The sequence below is a fragment of the Micropterus dolomieu genome, linkage group LG13, assembly GCF_021292245.1.
Source record: "Micropterus dolomieu isolate WLL.071019.BEF.003 ecotype Adirondacks linkage group LG13, ASM2129224v1, whole genome shotgun sequence".
Lineage (NCBI taxonomy): Eukaryota > Metazoa > Chordata > Actinopteri > Centrarchiformes > Centrarchidae > Micropterus > Micropterus dolomieu.
In genome coordinates this window covers 19193742-19210943 of record NC_060162.1, presented here as the reverse complement: position 1 = coordinate 19210943, position 17202 = coordinate 19193742, and the positions used below count along the sequence as shown (strand labels likewise).

The 17202-nt window shown below is 39.7% G+C and overlaps 1 protein-coding gene across 1 annotated transcript in view; it reads right to left on the bottom strand.

Moving 5' to 3' along the window:
• tnksa (tankyrase, TRF1-interacting ankyrin-related ADP-ribose polymerase a) overlaps nt 1–17202 on the bottom strand; it is a 106349-nt gene that overhangs the window by 48412 nt on the left and 40735 nt on the right. Inside the window, exon 6 of the mRNA XM_046066230.1 lies at nt 12005–12080. Within this exon, the coding sequence (XP_045922186.1) occupies nt 12005–12080 (76 nt within the window). The remainder of the gene's footprint in view (nt 1–12004; nt 12081–17202) is intronic.

Genomic DNA, 17202 nt, shown 5'->3' with positions numbered 1-17202 from the left:
GTGTGCACTTGTAACTGCAAATTGTTTTGGATATAAATAATCAGAAAAAAACACAACAAAATAGTGTAAAGTATTAATCACGTCCTCAGTACAGTTTAAACCTATAGCAGTGATCAGTTAGGCCTTCACACACACACACACACACACACACACAAATATGCATGTACCAGCTCCTCTTACCGGGTCGGCAGATTGAGGAGGTGGAGCTTAAACTACCCAGTCTGACCCTGGCAACGACATCATGGTGATGCAACAGGACATGCATGTGTGTGTGTGTGTGTGTGTCTGTATGCGTGAGAGAAAGCGAGAGTGAGAAACAGAAAGAGTCCACATCCACACATAAATGCCATCACTGCCTCAGTATGTTTTGTGTTGGATTCTCCACACAGAAGCTTATTTGGATTTAAGCAATAAAAAAGCAGCTCCATCTGAAACTTTTATTAAGATCCTCTGACCTCAACAGCCAGAAGCCAAAAGTGCTAATAATTGAAAGCATCACCCATTTATTATCTATCTGAGGCATCCTACATCCACCACCCTCCAACTATCCTCCACTGCAGCCTGTTCTCTTTGTAGTGCAATGAATTTATGAAGCAAAGTTGTATTTCAGTATTTTTTTTTTACTACTTGCAAGGCCACATGGTGGCCCTTCAGATGGCAGAAAAGAAAGAAAAAAATAAACTTTTTTTAATGAATGCTCTTTAAAGGCAGTCAACAGTGCAGCAGTGAGTAAACATGAGGGTCTTTAAATATTTCTGTGTTTACATAAGATCAGTATTTCTGCTAGTGGTAATGCTGCAAGTGTAGCAAAAGTCACATTAGACTGTTTACACAATTACCTGAAATGACAAATAAATTATTTATTGACGATAATGTGAGATGTGAGCATTTAGTCAAGAAATATGTTGAGCTCTGGGCTATTTTCACTCTTTATTTACAGGCTAACGGAGTTGTCACTGCATGTTTTAGCTATGCACGTTATATACGTTTTCGGGGTAAGTTAGATTACTCACAAATACCATCATTTGTCACACGAGTGACACTACACATGTTCAAGGATGTGTTTAGTGAAAAAGTCTTCAAAGTCTTTGTATGGTCTTTAGCCATGCTCTATGGATGACAGTGTTGTTCTGCTGGTCGACTGGTGAACAAACACCTGCAAAACCATTGACATACCCATCAGCCTCAGCTGTACTTTGTGTTAGCGTGGAATCACACTAAACTAAAATGGTAACTATTACACTTGCTAAACATTAGTTAGTGTCAGTGAGTCTTGTTTGCCTATATGTCTAAGGTTTGTAACACACAGCAAATATCTGTTTATAAACACCAAGGAGAGGGTCAGTGTTGCAGGACTAGAAGATAACCATGTTGACAGAAAATTCTGTCAAAAAACCATACATGTAGAGATAAAAAAAACCCTGTATTACTTCTAAGAAAATTGTGATAATGAGGCAAGATCTATATTCATAGGGAGCGCCTATTTGTACATTACTTCTAAGCCGATATATGGACACACTGAAGAAACATATATCACTGGAAAGGATATGTTCTGCTTATTCTTGCAATATGTGCTTAACATTAAGTTGGAATCAGCTATGACATTTGATGATTTCTGACAAAAATGCATCAATCAGGTAGGGGATGAAACTCATTTTAGACAACATTACATCTCAATAATGAAATTAAGGGAATAGTTTTGGGACATAGGCTTATTTGCTTTCTTGCTGAGAGTTAGATGAGAAGGCTGATACCACTTTTATATCTGTCTGTTAAATATGAAGCTGGAGCCGGGAGACAGCTAGCCTAGCTTAGCATAAAGACTGGAAGCAGGGAGACACATCTAGCCAGCCTCTGCACAAAGGTTCTATTTAACACATTACATTTTGTTTGATTAATTTGTACAATTTACAAATGAAAGGAGACATGACTTGTTAAATGAGGAGTAATGAGCCAGGCTAGCTTTTTCCTTCTGCTTCCTGTCTTTATGCTTAGGTTAGCTGACCCTCTCACTTTTAGCGTACACACATGCGTGGAAATCAGTCTTCTTATTTAACTCAGGGCAAGCGATCAAACAAGCGTATTTCGTAAGTGTGAACTATTCCTTTAAAGTGTAGGACTCAGTATGTGTGTGTGTTTTAAAACCCTTGTTGTGATTGTATTATTGGGGTGTCCATGTCAAATATCTGACCAAGGTTGTAGTTTTTTTTTGTTTTTTTCCACCTGTTAATAAGGTTTTCTTATGACTTTTTCTTTGCATGCAATGAGTGTCCAAAAGCTACATTATCTGCCATTTACTTTTTTTTGTGAATGACTGTTAAACTCAGTTATTGGTTAGATGTAATTCATTTTTGGTCCCTGTGTCCTTCAACTGTTGGTTTTTCTCTCCACAAAGTCCTCTGAGAATTGATAAAATACATTGACTTGAAGTGAAAAACCTAGTATACCATATTTCAAACAGATGCATCGGCACTCACAGTGGCAGACTGAAAGTGAACAACAGCAATAAAAAAAAACCACTCTGTTGTGTTTTAATCACTTAAAAGCCTTTCTGTGAGGTGGTGGAGTCAGGCGTGGAGGTGGGGAAGGAGATGAAGGAGGCAAATATGGGAGGAAAATGGAGGAATTGAGGAAAGATGATGAGGACATGTCCAAGCCAAGATGGAAAATACTAATACCGGTACTACTCTTTGAGACTTCCTGAATTCATCTTCTTTTTATGTATCCCTTCCCCCTCCACAGAAATACTGTGCATCTGAATCGTAGCTGCAAAGTGATGCAAGCAGTCTCCTTACATTACATTATTTGGTCAGCTAACAGCAAACGCAATCGTCTCAAGAGCAGCATGAAAAATACGTCATGCCAATCAGACATTCAGATTCCACACATTTAAAAACATATGGGGTGTGTAATCTGCTGCTGTGTTACTTCCTTCTTTGTTATGTGTTTCCATTTTTCTTTATCCTCTCTCCCTCTCTGTCTTCCTCTCTCTTTACAAGCCTGTCAAGCTGTTCCCATGACAACGGTGACTGCTAGCTGTCAGCAGTTGCCATAGCAATGAGACATGATATATCCAGGAGGGTGAACGGCCATATTTGGACCGTTTTGTTTGGCGTCGTTTGCATGGGTGTTTGTGTGTGTGTGAATCTCTGATGCTATTCCTTAACTTTGGCCTGCAGGAATCTACCAGTCTCCTATTTATCGCATAAATCAAATGTGTAAATCTGATTACAGCAACACACACACACACACACGCAGCACTGCAACATTGCCCTAACAAAGACATGGTCAAAACAAGAAAATATTCTGCCAGTAGGGTGAGGTTATTCAACTTAAATCAAATATTAATTTCATGCGGGTGACTGCTCATAATAACACAGACTGCTGAACTTGTTTGCACAAGATTATAGAAAAATCTAATGTTAATTAAATGGCTTACAATAAAAAGAATTGCAGCAAAGTGAAGAAACCACCGAAAAAAGACAGAGAAAAAGATAGATAAAAAAAAGATATTCTTTTCCTAAAATGCAGTTTGAGGTAATAAACATTTTCTGCTGTGAAGAAGAAAAAAAACATCACTGGTGTGGAGATTCTTTACAGTTGATCAGCAGGATGACAGAAATACAGAATGCTCCTTGTGCCGTCGACACCCACATTCATCCAATTGCTGTATTTCACTTTCTATTACTGGCAATGGCCTGGATGTGTATAATAACACTGTGCTCAATAATGGCTAAACAGTTAATGATGTTGCCGTGGTAAGTCAGGTTTTATTCCTCGGTTATTCAGCTTTTCAGTATTCAGAGAAATGGCGCTGTCTTGGTTTCATGCTACATTCTATTGTGCATTAAAATGTCTTTCAAATGTGTCAAAACCAAATTAAAACAATCCACTAGGTTGTTGCTGAAGGCTGAATTTCAGAATTCATCCAAATGATGTCCTACCTGGAAAAATTTATACAGTCATTCTGTACTCAAAATTCATTCAACGTTTTTTCCAACATTTCTCTCAAGGCCTTGCATGAAAAGATATCTTTGGACAACAACACGGATCAAATGTGCATGTCTTCATAGTGATTCATTAAATTAAAAAGGCTTTTCTCATTATGCAATGACTTAGAAGATGAGATTAAAAAAGAGGCCAATTTGCTGTAATAAAAACAACTGAGAGCCGTTGTCGGTTATCACATTTCCAAAAAAAATTAATCAAAAAACATTTTGAATATAGGAGTTCAAAATGTTTTTGTTAAAAACTTTATGTTGAAATAAATATTGGGGCAGCTCTTCAATTTCTGCTTGACTCTTTCCGCTTTTTAAGTATTCAGGTCAGGGCTGCACATCAGCAGGTGGAAGCACCAACAAGATGAGTAGTGTCAGTTGGCTGGATCAATAAACATATTAGCAAATCTGTGTGCTATGCCTCTGACTGACACACACATACACGCACACACAAACACACACACACTATAAGTTGCAGACAGCTCGGCCCAGCCAACAACTTGAAAGATAAATAACCTAGAGCTAAGTCTTCTCATGGTATGCTCTCCATGCACACTCACAGTCAGACACAGATACACACATGCTGTCAATCTGCTCTGCCTCTCTGATATAAACACAGACTTTTCTGAGGAGCTGAGGGCTCCATGCAAAGTTTAAAGCTCAGCATCTCAGAAAGTTACTCGAGGAAAAACACTCCTCGAAAGCAACAGAAAGTGTCTTTCTTACTTTCGATCTCAGACAGGCATGCCAGTTTTATATTTTTCTAAGGTATCTGCTGTCAGGCACTGTTCAGTTAAAAGCATTCTCTACATTCTCACAGTTAGACTGAACAGTCCCCCAAACCAATGTGACAAATTGTATAACGCTGTCGATACCACAAATCATTATATTTTATTAGATTGTCTCAGGAAATGGGTTGAGATATCTGGTATAGCACTTCCTATTTATCTAATTGCGACTTCTTTGTATCTGTTCTAACAAGATGTGTGATTGTGTTCCCCTGACTTGTGGAGTTCTTCAAGGGTCAATTCTGGGGCCTGTCTTTCTCCCATGAGGGCAAATGGGTTTTTATCAATTTCAGCTGCAAGTGGTGCAGAGTGTACCATGTTATTATATTCAGAAATCACACTGGTAGTTGTTGTTTTGGTGTTTATTTTAGCCGTTAAGCTACTGTTTATGATATATACATGTTTTTAGGTGGCGTTCAAACTGCCAAAGGCATTTATTTTTTCATTTTATCAGGAAAAGTGGGAATTATCAGCAGTAAAACATACATATGAATGTAAAGTCGAGGCTTCTGGCCCGAGAAGAATCTTTCACTGATCCTGTATTAGGGCTGAAAGATTAATTGCATTTGCTATATTATCGCGATGTAATAAAACAAGATTTTGTAATCGCAAAGGCTGCGATTACGCTCTGGTCACATGACACGCGAGATTAAACCAGTCTGCAAAGGAAGCATCAACTTTGCACGTTACGCTGTACCTTGCCTTCTTGTTGTACAATGGCCTTAAACTTTAGTGTCACACAGGAAATGAAAGTGAACGAAAGGACTAATTGGTGGTTGAACTGTGGGTTTTGTATTGAGCGCTTACTGTATAACACACTGTGGTGAGTTAGTTTTTCTTGTGGTCTGTAGGTAGGCCTACCTGATGATATTGTATCATATTATTTAATGCCATGACTTGACTCAAATTATCTTTATATCCTCATATTATTATAATTTGATATATCTTCTCCACCATTGCTCATAATAATAATTCTACTTAATTCACCATAACACAGGCCTGACCCACAAGAAAGAACAGTGTATGTTCTATCTAATATTGTGTTGGTCATACAATACACTGATTTACTGTTTGTCCATTTTGAATAATACAGTAGGTAAAGAGCTTAAAAATGAATCGCATATTAAATCGCAATTGCAATATTGGTAAAAAAATAAATAAATAGCAATTGATTATTTTCCAAAATCATTCAGCCCTACCCTGCATGACATTTCATCTCAGGTGCGGTTTATTTTATTAAACAATCATTAATCACAATTAAACATTCTTTTGAACTACGGTAGGTGTTTCAAGGGAGAATAATTTTAATTAATAGTAAATTTACCACTAAAGTTTATAGTTTGGGAAACAAAAAATTTTGAGGGCCGATTCTCTCTTCGACAAACTACCCGTGTACCAGCTAGCTGCAGCTGCATACATCTTCATCAGACAACACCACGCCATGGGCTTCCATGAAAGCAAGAGGTTAAATTTGTCACTGACAAAAGTTTATTAAAACTTTCCCTCACCCTATTTGTCATCACCTGAACAGTTAACAAATCCCTCTGGATATTTTTATTCTTTGTTTCAATGGAGCAGCAGTCTAATCTCTCTCTCAGACAGGCAAACAGATTACATCTATGCACACACCGACTCCGCTGTGAAAAATCTCCTGTCAAGCAGAATTCACAGTCATTCCTACGATCTTGTCCATGTTCGCCTGAACATGGACTTCCGACAAGACAAGGGCCATAATGGCCTCGACTCTGATCTGTGGACTCACCGGTGCCCCAGAGGAGACCAACAAATCAAAAGATCTTAGTATCGAAGGAGAGATTCCAGACAAGTTGGCAGATCTTTCAATATAGAAATGTCAGCACTGGAATGAAAAGAGCTCCATTCGATTGTACATTAAAATCTCAGGAAACAGCCTGACGGTGCTTGCAACTTTACCTTACAACGGTGCTGTCATGTAAACTCTGGAACCCCCGAAACTGAGTAAGAGTTATCAGACAAGTCAAAATATAGCTAAATACATGAATAAATACTGTTAGTTGGAGTGGAAATGCAGTGTAAAACGAAGCATAAAGCTTTATACCTTCAACCTCTAATCTAATTGTTTATTTAACAGTTGATTAAATTAATAAAAACTTATTATTTACTCTTTTATTTATCTATCATTAGCAAATTTTAGTTTTCAATTTGGCTAGTTTCCCCACACAACATTTCCTTTTCCTAACCACATTTCCTTTACTCCTTGTGAATTTACAGTGAGATGGGCGTGCCCATGGTTTGTGTTAGTGTGTCTGTCATCAGTGGAGCAATCAAGTGATTGGACGTTAAAGAAAAAAGTTTAGTGAAGGTTTACATTTCTTTTTAGATTCCATTTTAATTAGTTAAATAAGAAAACAAATGTATTTTTGACTTGTTCTTTACGAAATTTAGTCAGTTTTGGGGCTCAGTAGTAAACATTATGTCTAATCTTAGTGACTGACAAGGTAGACTGAAATTTTACATTTTTTTCACGTTTCTTTGTCTTCAAATGGCATACAACATTGTAAGGCTTCTTGGTTCGTTCTTAAAGTTAAAATATTCTGAAAAGTTCACTTTTGGAGATTTTTCACCAGATAGGGATGATAAACACAGTCAGTCAGCGTGGTGCTCTCAGCAGGATAAGCTCCCATAATCAACATTTAAACAAGCCCTCAATGAAAGTCTTTCCTCTTCTCTTCTCTTCTGTCTCTCTCTTTCTCTCTCTCTGAATCTGAATCTTGGTTTTGCTCTTCAGCTCTGGTTCTTTGATGTTGGTGCCAGCTAGGACGTGAGTGGGTGCGATGATTCTCACTGGTGAGATACAGATCCAAAATTCACAAAACACACATGCACACACAAACAAACGGACCAAAACATGAAATGTATTCCGTCAAAAACAAACAGAAAACAGAATTTCCAGTACGACTACTGACAGTCCGTTTAGCTGAAACATACAAAAAGGGAAAATTGAATATTAAAAAAGAAGGGAAAAAACAAGTGAGTCAGTCATGTGTTCAGTGGATAGTCAGAAAGGACGTTTTTTTCCTGAGGAAGCAATGTCTGCAGGAGCAAGCTTGTGGTTTGTGTGTGGTGTGTGTATGTGGGGGAGTAAGCGGTAGGTTTCAATAGAGGCAGCTTGATAACACGCTCTCCACTCAGCTGTGTTAATAATATCCCACTCTGATGGGCCCTCAATCATCTGAGTGTGAGCGCGCGCGCACACACACACACACAGGCTGTTTTACTGCTACTGCCTATACTATAGAGCAGTGTAATAAGAACATCTCTTGCTAGGATTAGAGTTACTAGAGAAAGTAACGGAACACTACATGGTCAAAAACATCACATCTTGTTCCAAAAACATGAAAATTAAAATTCTTCCGCACAAAACTGGGAAAAGCATTTCTTAATGGAACTGTCTTTGTGCACTGGGGCATTGTCATGCTGAAGCAGGAAAGGGTCTTCCCCAAACTGTTAGAAGCACACTGTTTTCTAAAAAAGCATTGTCTGCTTTAGCACTGAGAGTTCCTTAACTGGAACTGAGGGGCATAGCCCAAACCTACTAGAGTATGTGGTCTGGGGTGTCCATATACTTTTGGCAATACAGTATATTCCCCCTATGTGTGTATGTTGTGTTCAAGCAGGGCTTTTTAATTCCCCAAGAGGCATCTGCAATCAACATTTATGCTCCAGATCTGAGTGTTTGTGAGTGTATGGTTGAAGACGAGAGACGGAGAGCCTGCGCCACTTTTAATTAAAATGATACAGAGAAGAAGTAGGAGGAGGCGAGGAAGGGGTTGGGGGTTGGGGGATGGAAGAGGAGGCGAGGAAGGGGTTGGGGGATGGAAGAGGAGGCGAGGGAGGGGTTGGGTGGGAAGCAAAGGAAGTGTCTCTTGTCTAACTTTGTGGGAAGCATCATTATTGTCAATCATTAGATTCTGTCACGCTCTGTCTTGACAATGATTATCATTAGTGCACTCATAATGATGTTATGTTTAAGTGTGTGTGTGTATGTGTGTGTGGTCTGACTGATGCTCAATCTGCCGGCCAACAGTGTTCTTTTGCAAGGTTGCCTGAATTTAATCTGGAAAATGCTGTGGCATAGTCTGTCTCTAAATCACTTCTTATTAAGTTATATAATACTTACTGAATCTACTGTAATTGTCTGCATTGTATACACATATCCACAGACGTTAGAAACTGTCTAGATTGCTTCTTCCTCTGTGTTGAATTGTTTTCTTCCATTTACATTCGTCGTACTATAAAGTTACATCATATTTTAACCACATAAACTAATCATATAATAAAACATCACTTCTATTTGAACCCAACCTCCACGAAAAAGTAAGCCTGAACTGAATCTGACTAATAGTTTATTTTCCAATAATGTTTTCATATTCGTTTACATCCCTAGTATTTATATAACAAGCATTTATCTATTTTCTGCATGGTGGCTTCTTTTCCATTAGAGGATTTAGTCAAAGGACAATAATGATGTGTGAACGTTTTTGTTGTCCCTCAGTTTCTCCTAACGTCTATATAGATGGTGTGCAGAATTCACTATAATTTCTGTTAGCAGTGGGAATGTAAATCCCCATCACCTCATTACATTACCCCAAGACCATAACAAGGATAAAACTCTACTGGCGTGAAAATATATTCCATCTACTGCGCATGAATGCTTTCAGTCTGGACAATTAAAGAGCATTACAAATGCAGATTGTGCAGGAAGGGTTATTTCAGAAAAGGTCTGAGCACCATTTTTATATTCTGGACATGGTTGCATTCATCTTCTCATAAACCATTAAATTTCAGCCCTTCTCAATGATCTCTTGTGTATGTCCCCTGCATCTCCAAAGAATTTGAAATTACACGGTTTTCCCTTGGGCTATTACATCTCCCAACAGGCCACCTGCACAGATAATATCCAGAGGATGTTCTCTCACAATTATGGGTATGACAGAGATACGATGGATACAAGCTGCAGCTGAGCATCATCAACAACACTCAAGTACCCATAATTATAGGAAAGAGCCTCCTTAAGGCTCTTATAGCATTTACATGACACTTTGCAAGAGTACAGAGTAAAAAGCTCCCTTTGGCTCACAGGTTATCCCAGCAGTTGTCATAGCAACTGATGAAATCCAGTGGGCTCTGTTTTAGCCACCAATAAATTAGAGCAATCTTGGTTTTCTGAAAAACACCTCTGACCAATCAGATCTCTTAGATGAAACTATCTCTCCATGACAGCTTGCTTGTACAAACCCACGGCTTTAGTCCAGTATCCTCTTCAATCAGATCGGTGGAGCGAGTCTTCTTGTAATACGTCAGACTTTGCGTTTCTCGATGTTGTTGTTTCAAAGCTTTTCTACTCTGACAAGAGTAATAGCTTCGAGTAAAAGCCCCAAGAGACACCGCAAGAACTCAAGAAGGACCCCAACCCATTTGACCAATTGCCACTGCAGAGTGGAGCTTCAATCCCGCTCGGCTCTCAAGGAACAACAGGGTCAGCAGCAGCCTTTATTCTGTCAGGCTGGAAAACAGTGATAGGGCGGACTATAGGGAGCACTTCAACTAAAGCTAGACAATACAAAACTAGAAAGCAGTCTTGTTTTTTCCTCCAGTTATTCATCCGAGGGACTAATCAGTCACAAGCCGGACGTACTGCTGTGACGCTGCAGAGCTGAACCTGAGGCTCAGGAGTCCCTGAGGACACATAAGTGGATGCTGTGGTCACAAAATCATTTCTATTAAGCAAACAGGATATAATACAGCATTCTTCTCTGTTGCCCAATGTACTTTTGGTGTTACCTGGCATTTCATTTAGCATGTCCAGCATTTTTCACGCCCTAAAGTCACACTCCCGAGTGTGACATTAGCTGACTGTTAAAATCTAAATTGAAACATACAGCTAATAAAAAATAGGCTACACACACATATTACACAGATGTGACCAGCACAAGAAACTGTAAACTGTGCTCTTTTTAGTTCACTATAAACCTCTTTCAATGTGTTCTGCTTTGTGCATCAAGGTACTGGAAATTTATTAATCGGGCATTCCTTGGCTCAACCATGGATGCATTAGGAGAACTGGTGAACAAGGTGGCACCGCATTTGTTCCAGTGAGAGCTATCTGTCCTGTCCAGTACTTAACACACAACCACTCCAACTCTGCCTCTCCAGAGCTCTGGATTCTGAATATTGCAACACTACAACATAAATTGTATTCACCCTTTTTTGTGGTGTAAACACACACACACACACACCTAGACTCTTCTTCTGCACATACAGTATTTGCATAGCTTCCTACACACTGCTCAGGTCATGTAAAGTGTATATAGTAGCTTTTGAACGTTGTTTACTTATTTTGCTGTCTGCTATCTGTTTTCTACCCCTTCGACTGCTTCTTGCGCTGCTGTAAACTGAATTCCCCATATGGGGATCAATTAAGTCTTATATTTGAGGCAGAGTTATTGGATCCAATGCCTCAAATAATAATACTGCAAAGAGCAACGTCAGAGTGCTTGTGATGCTTACAAAAATGTATAAAAAAATGTTTCTTTTGGCGCTTCTGTTTATGAGCAACAGGACTTTGGGTGCCAGACTCAATTCTCTGTGCTGAAAAGCAGCTGCAGGAATACTGTTGTCTGCTCAACTAACTCTTCAAAACTAATTTATCTGAAGAAACTATTCACAATGTGAACCACAACATGCCAACTCGTTAATTCAAATGTACTAAATAAGAACATCCTCAACTTTTGTCTATTCCTCAGTTAACTGAAAAAGCAGAGAACACTTGAAATTTATTATTTGCTGTCATGTAATTTTTTGGTATACGGGGCAGTAAAAGAGCTGTCCCTGAGTCTGACAGTGTTGCAATGCACTGTCATTGTTCAGCATGAGTGCTAATTTATTCACTGAAGCGCTTGTGTCTCCATCTATTCATTTTAATGACTGACAGCAAAGAAAGGTTGCTAATGCAGGCTGGAGGGGGCACCGAATATTTCATACCACCCAACAGCCGCCAGTAACAGCATTTGTTTCACTTTCCTGGTTGATAAAAAAACACAATCTTTAAGCACCAGTTTGATGGTTTTTGTAACCCTAATGACTTTCCTGAGGTGCAGTCCCACAGTAAATGCCAGTGATGAGCTCGTTAGTGCATTACAGCTTGTGTGTTTTTGCGTGCGCAGGCTTTGCGCTTACCTTGCGGCCGTCGCTCGCGTGGCAGTTTACGTTGAGCGGAGTAAGCAAGGCCATTAGCTTCTCCTCGTTTCCACTCCTGCAAAATGTACGTACACACACACACACACACACACACACACACACACACACACACACGTTAAGATAGAAAACATCCAACACTATAGAGGATTAGTACTGTTCCCCAGCAGGAGAGTGTGGGGGAGAAAATGAGGGCGAATGAGATAGGAAGCTTGAGACTGAAGGAGGAAAAAAGACTGAGAAATTTCATCTGCAGAAACAGACTCGGGAAGATGTGTGTGTGTGTGTGTGTGTGTGTGTGTGTGTGTGTGTGTGTTTGTTTTCTTGTAAACCTGACTGCAACAGGCTAAAAACAAATGTGTTTGGTAAAACCATTTAGCCTAGCTACAGAGGTGTTTTTGTTTACGTTGTTGATCTGTGTTTCCTGGTTCTTAGTCTCACTGCCCTGGCATTGGGTGACCACCAGGAAAGCGTTGCCAAGGCAGCGGCCAATCCAACAATCATCCCCCATGACAGCCGTAAAGGAAGAAGCTGTCAGATGGAAAGAAAGGGATTATTCTTCTATTCTTCTATGTTCCCCTCTTCTCCCTCTCTCCTTTTAATTTTTTTTTTTTGGTTGGGCCTCTCCTTCCTTCTCTTTGTTCCTCTCCACCTCTCCTCTCGCTCTTCCTGTTTTTTCCTTCAACTCCCCAACTACCATTCTATGCCATCTCCTGCACTCCTACCCTTTTCCCCCTCTCATCCAAGCCGTCCATTTTCACCCTCTGTCTCTACACCCTTAGTTTCATCTTCTCCACCTTTTCCTCCACTGCTCCAGCATCTTCTTTTTAGTTCTCTCACTCTTTTGCTCAACTAGCCAGTACACAAGAGAGCCTTTATTTGGATGCAACCAACATCTTGAGGATATAACAGGGATGAAGGGCATGGGGTTGGGTGTGTCCTTGTCTGTTTAATAGATGTATGGACAGCACAAACCTTAACAGCTAGTCAATAAACAACAATGTAAATCAAGTTAAAAGACAGAAACAAAACATTTACAGAATAGCTCAGCATTTTGGGAAATTTTCTTCATTGATGAGAATTATTTTGACCACTCTGTCAAATAAATAGGAAGCCACACCCAGCAGCAAATTGCTACCTTCGTACAGAGGCAGGCACGCTGTTTCCATGTGTCTCGTCTCCCAGCTTCATATAGACAGATGTGACAGTGTTCTCAATCATCTCATCTAACTCTCGGAAAGAAAGCAAATTTCCCACAATAACAAACTGTTCCTCCTGGATGGTCGCAAATCCAGAGTTTAGAGTCATATGTCATATCTTGATTCTGTCTAACTCTGCCTCACTGAGGCATTTCAAAGGTTCGATCACTAACAGACTACCATCTTTCTGTTGTGAATGTTCTAAAGGCAGGTCTGATTTCACAAAAAATGATCTACGGTGTCCACAAAGGACCATGTCTGAATATTTATCAATTTACACCTGGGGAGAACTGAAATGCATTTCAGAGAATCTCCGTAAGTGACTGGATAGTCACCGCTTCTTACATCTAAACTTCCATCTTATCTCAAAGCCTTCCAAATCACTTATGCTGCATGCCAACAGAATTAAGTTACCAAAGATAAACAATAGCCTTCTGGGTAACATTTACATTTGGATTGGTTAAAGCTGCTCTAATCAATACTTTCACATTATCTGTGGATCAAATAACTGGGTGTAATATGAAAAGGTGTCACTTGCAGTATAAAACCACAGAAATAAACCTGATTTTGCCATTCCTCTCAGCTCTGGGGATAATTTTAACATATCTTAGCTCATTGTTATGCCTTTTTGGCTTTTATGGTTTTTAAAGTGACGTAAACGTGAATACATAAATATTTGTAATATAAATTATTCTGAAATTAGTACTTAGTACTTTTCCTTTCATTATTATAATGATATATAAGTATATTTTGATGCCAATACTTTGAATTAAGTCAATTTTTGTTATTATTACACTGTGATAATATTACTTTCACTTTAAGCAAAAGATTGAGTTTCTTTCAGCACTGGTGATATCTACCCAGGACCTAACAGTTGATAAACAAAGTTAGCCACCAGCTGGTGAACATAGTAGGCATTTAGCAGCTGATAAGTTGGTGGACAGCAATTCAGAGCTAAAAGTAGTAGTAGTCCATTATTCACTATATTGGACTTACACAACCTAAACACGATTTTAAAGGAATGCTAATGTTGCTGTATGTCCACTGGATGTTTAAATAAGCTACTGTTTGCTATCATGATCGTCATATCAGCTTGATATGCCAGTTGTTTCTAGAAAGCTGCGCTGCCCCCAATTGGCCAAAAAATCTAATAATGCGGGTTTAAACACTAAATAACTATGTCTCATTACTATTTTAATATACGTCAGCCTCACTTCTGTGCTGTTCAGCTATAGGAACTCTATATAACGGAACATTTAAAATATATTTTAATGTTTGGGAAGCTTTAAGTAGTTGAAACACATTTCCAATATTTACAGCTAATAAATCATAAGAGAAACCCCTGATTAGGGATGCAGCGATTACCGGATTTCACTATTAACCGCGCTTTAAAACGTCACGGTTAATTAATCGTAAAGGCTCCGCTACACCGAGTGTTTCTGTTGCATGGAACGAAACTGTGGTAACATCCACGATACGAAAACAAAGTTACAGAAGCGGTGCACCAACTTAAGTGTAGTGTCGTGCTTATCAGAGGCTACTGTACACTGGCTAAACTATGGCGGAGGGACCAAACTGTGAAGCTTTATTTCCACCAAAGAGACTGAAGTCGGCAGTGTGGGAGCATTTCGGATACACCAAGTCTGACCAGGGCGTAACTGAAGATGATGGATCACCTGTTCAAAAACTTGCCGTTAAAAGGTTCCTGCTAAAGGAGCAAATCTCTACATTAAACTTGATGCGGCACCAGCGGGATCACCACGCAGATTTGCACGCCCAAGTAAAGGTAGGCCCAATACATTATATTAAATAACGTATAAAGTTGGTAGGGAATTAAATATAAACGTGTCCCTTACAATCGATGCCGTAGAGGTGAGACTCGAGCTTTATGTGCAACGTAAACAAACAAAGCAGGTGTAACCTTTCAGATCCACCGCAACGACAGCCCCGCTGCGCTATGAGGCCCATTATTTTCAATGGCTTGCGCCGCGCCAGAGTGGTGTGTTGCTGCGTCGAGCAACGTGCACCGCACGGCCAAGTGCAAATCACTTCTTTTTTGAAAGAGCCTTTATGGAAGACAGAACGTAGTCCTCTCAAGAACATTTAACGTTACATCCTGTTGCCGCCTCCTGTTGAGAAACTGTTGCCAGATGTAAAACACTAACATAACAGGAGCTTATAGACTTTCAGGACTATAGGCTACCAATTAACTGCATTTCAGTTAACACTAAACTCAATTTCTTTCTATCATTTTCACTAAAACATAGGTATGGATGAGAGTTGATGACAGTAACAGTTCAGTGTATTCCCCTCCTTTATAACAATTTCCCCTGGGGGATAAAAGTTAATGTTCCTCTTATATTAATAATACTTTTATATTATAGAAATATAACTGTTAATGTAATTAAATATTAAAAATCAACTTAAGTCGTTACTAGTGATGTGAAGTTAATTAATGCATAATACTTAATAATCGTGAAACCGTGATTATTTCTCTGACAATAATCATACCAACAAAATCTATAATCGTTGCATCCCTACCCCTGATCAGCAAACACCTTGAATTAACCAGACTTGACTTGCTTGCTTGTTGTCAGCCGACTGGCAGCGTTGAAGGGACAGCTTTGGTTAACTGGTTTACCATTTTATCAGCTATACTTATTATTCTTCTTTTCTATTCTTCACTGTGTAAGGATGCTATCTGGACCAAGAATAAAAAGGTAAAAAAATAAGGCAGCAAAAACAACAATATCCCAAAAGCCATGTGTGGGAGTTATTTGACCAAACACAACACTAAAAAAGTAAAAAAAAACAAAACAGAAATTTTGAAAAATGACATTGGTGATGAGCCAGTCAGTGGCTCAGCTGTGATAGAGGCACACTGGGTTCACAGTTCCCATTTAAACAGCCTGCTGACCCCATAATACACAGGGGTACTGCTATGCTAAGCCAGCTGCTTCCTTGTGTGTGTGTGTCTGAGTCTGTGTGTGTGTGTGTATGCCTGGGAGAGAGAGAGAGAGAGAGAGAGAGAGAGAGAGGGAAAGAGCGAGACAGAGGGGAAGAGAGAGCGGGAGGAAGGCTGTTGAGGCATTGAGCGATCAGCCACCCACACACAATCCCAAACGAAAGCTATGCCATTTCCACATGCAAGAGACGAAAACACACACGCACACACAAACAAACACATTGCCCACATGCACTGCCTGCAACCATAACATGAACTCCAAAATGCTGAAAGTGTCCATAGCTCCATGTACTGTACTCTCTGGATCTCAAACTCCTGGCTAGTGTGTATGTGTGTATGTATGTGTATGTGGTAGTGGTGATGGAGGGGAAGAAAGAACAAATGCTGACACACAAGGAGAGAGCAGCAAAATGACTGAATGCAAAGGAGGGAAGAAAATTTGAAGGCGGTAGCAAACGGTGGAATTCAAACAAAAGCAGAAGATTAACAAAAAAGCCAAAGAGAGGAAGAAACAGGGGGAGGAGAGAGACAAGGAAACAACGGAAGGAAGGAGAAGAGGAGAGGAGAAGAGGGGGGGGGGGAATCAAGAGGAGGAATCAAGAAAAGGAAACGAGGGGAAAAAGATGAGAGATGAATAGACAGGAAATGAAGAACAAGAAACAAGGACCGGAAACAGAAAACATAAGTGGATCGGAGGAGAGGTAGTAAAGAAAAGAGAAGAGGGAAAGGGAGGAAATGATAAAAATAATAAGAGGAAATGAGAAGAAACACTGAAACAGTAGGAGAGTAGAGGAGACGAGGACATAAGTAAAGAGAGGAAACAAGAGAGGAGGGGAAAGGGAATGAAACAGAAACAGGAGTGGAGCAGAGAAGAAAAGTAAGCATGGAAACATGAGATCAGAGGGAGCCACAGAACCGAACAGGTGAACAAGGAGGAGGAAAAATGTACAGAGGAGAAAAAACATGAAAGGATTTCACAAAGTGGGGGGGTGGGGGGGGGGGGGGGGGGGGGGAAC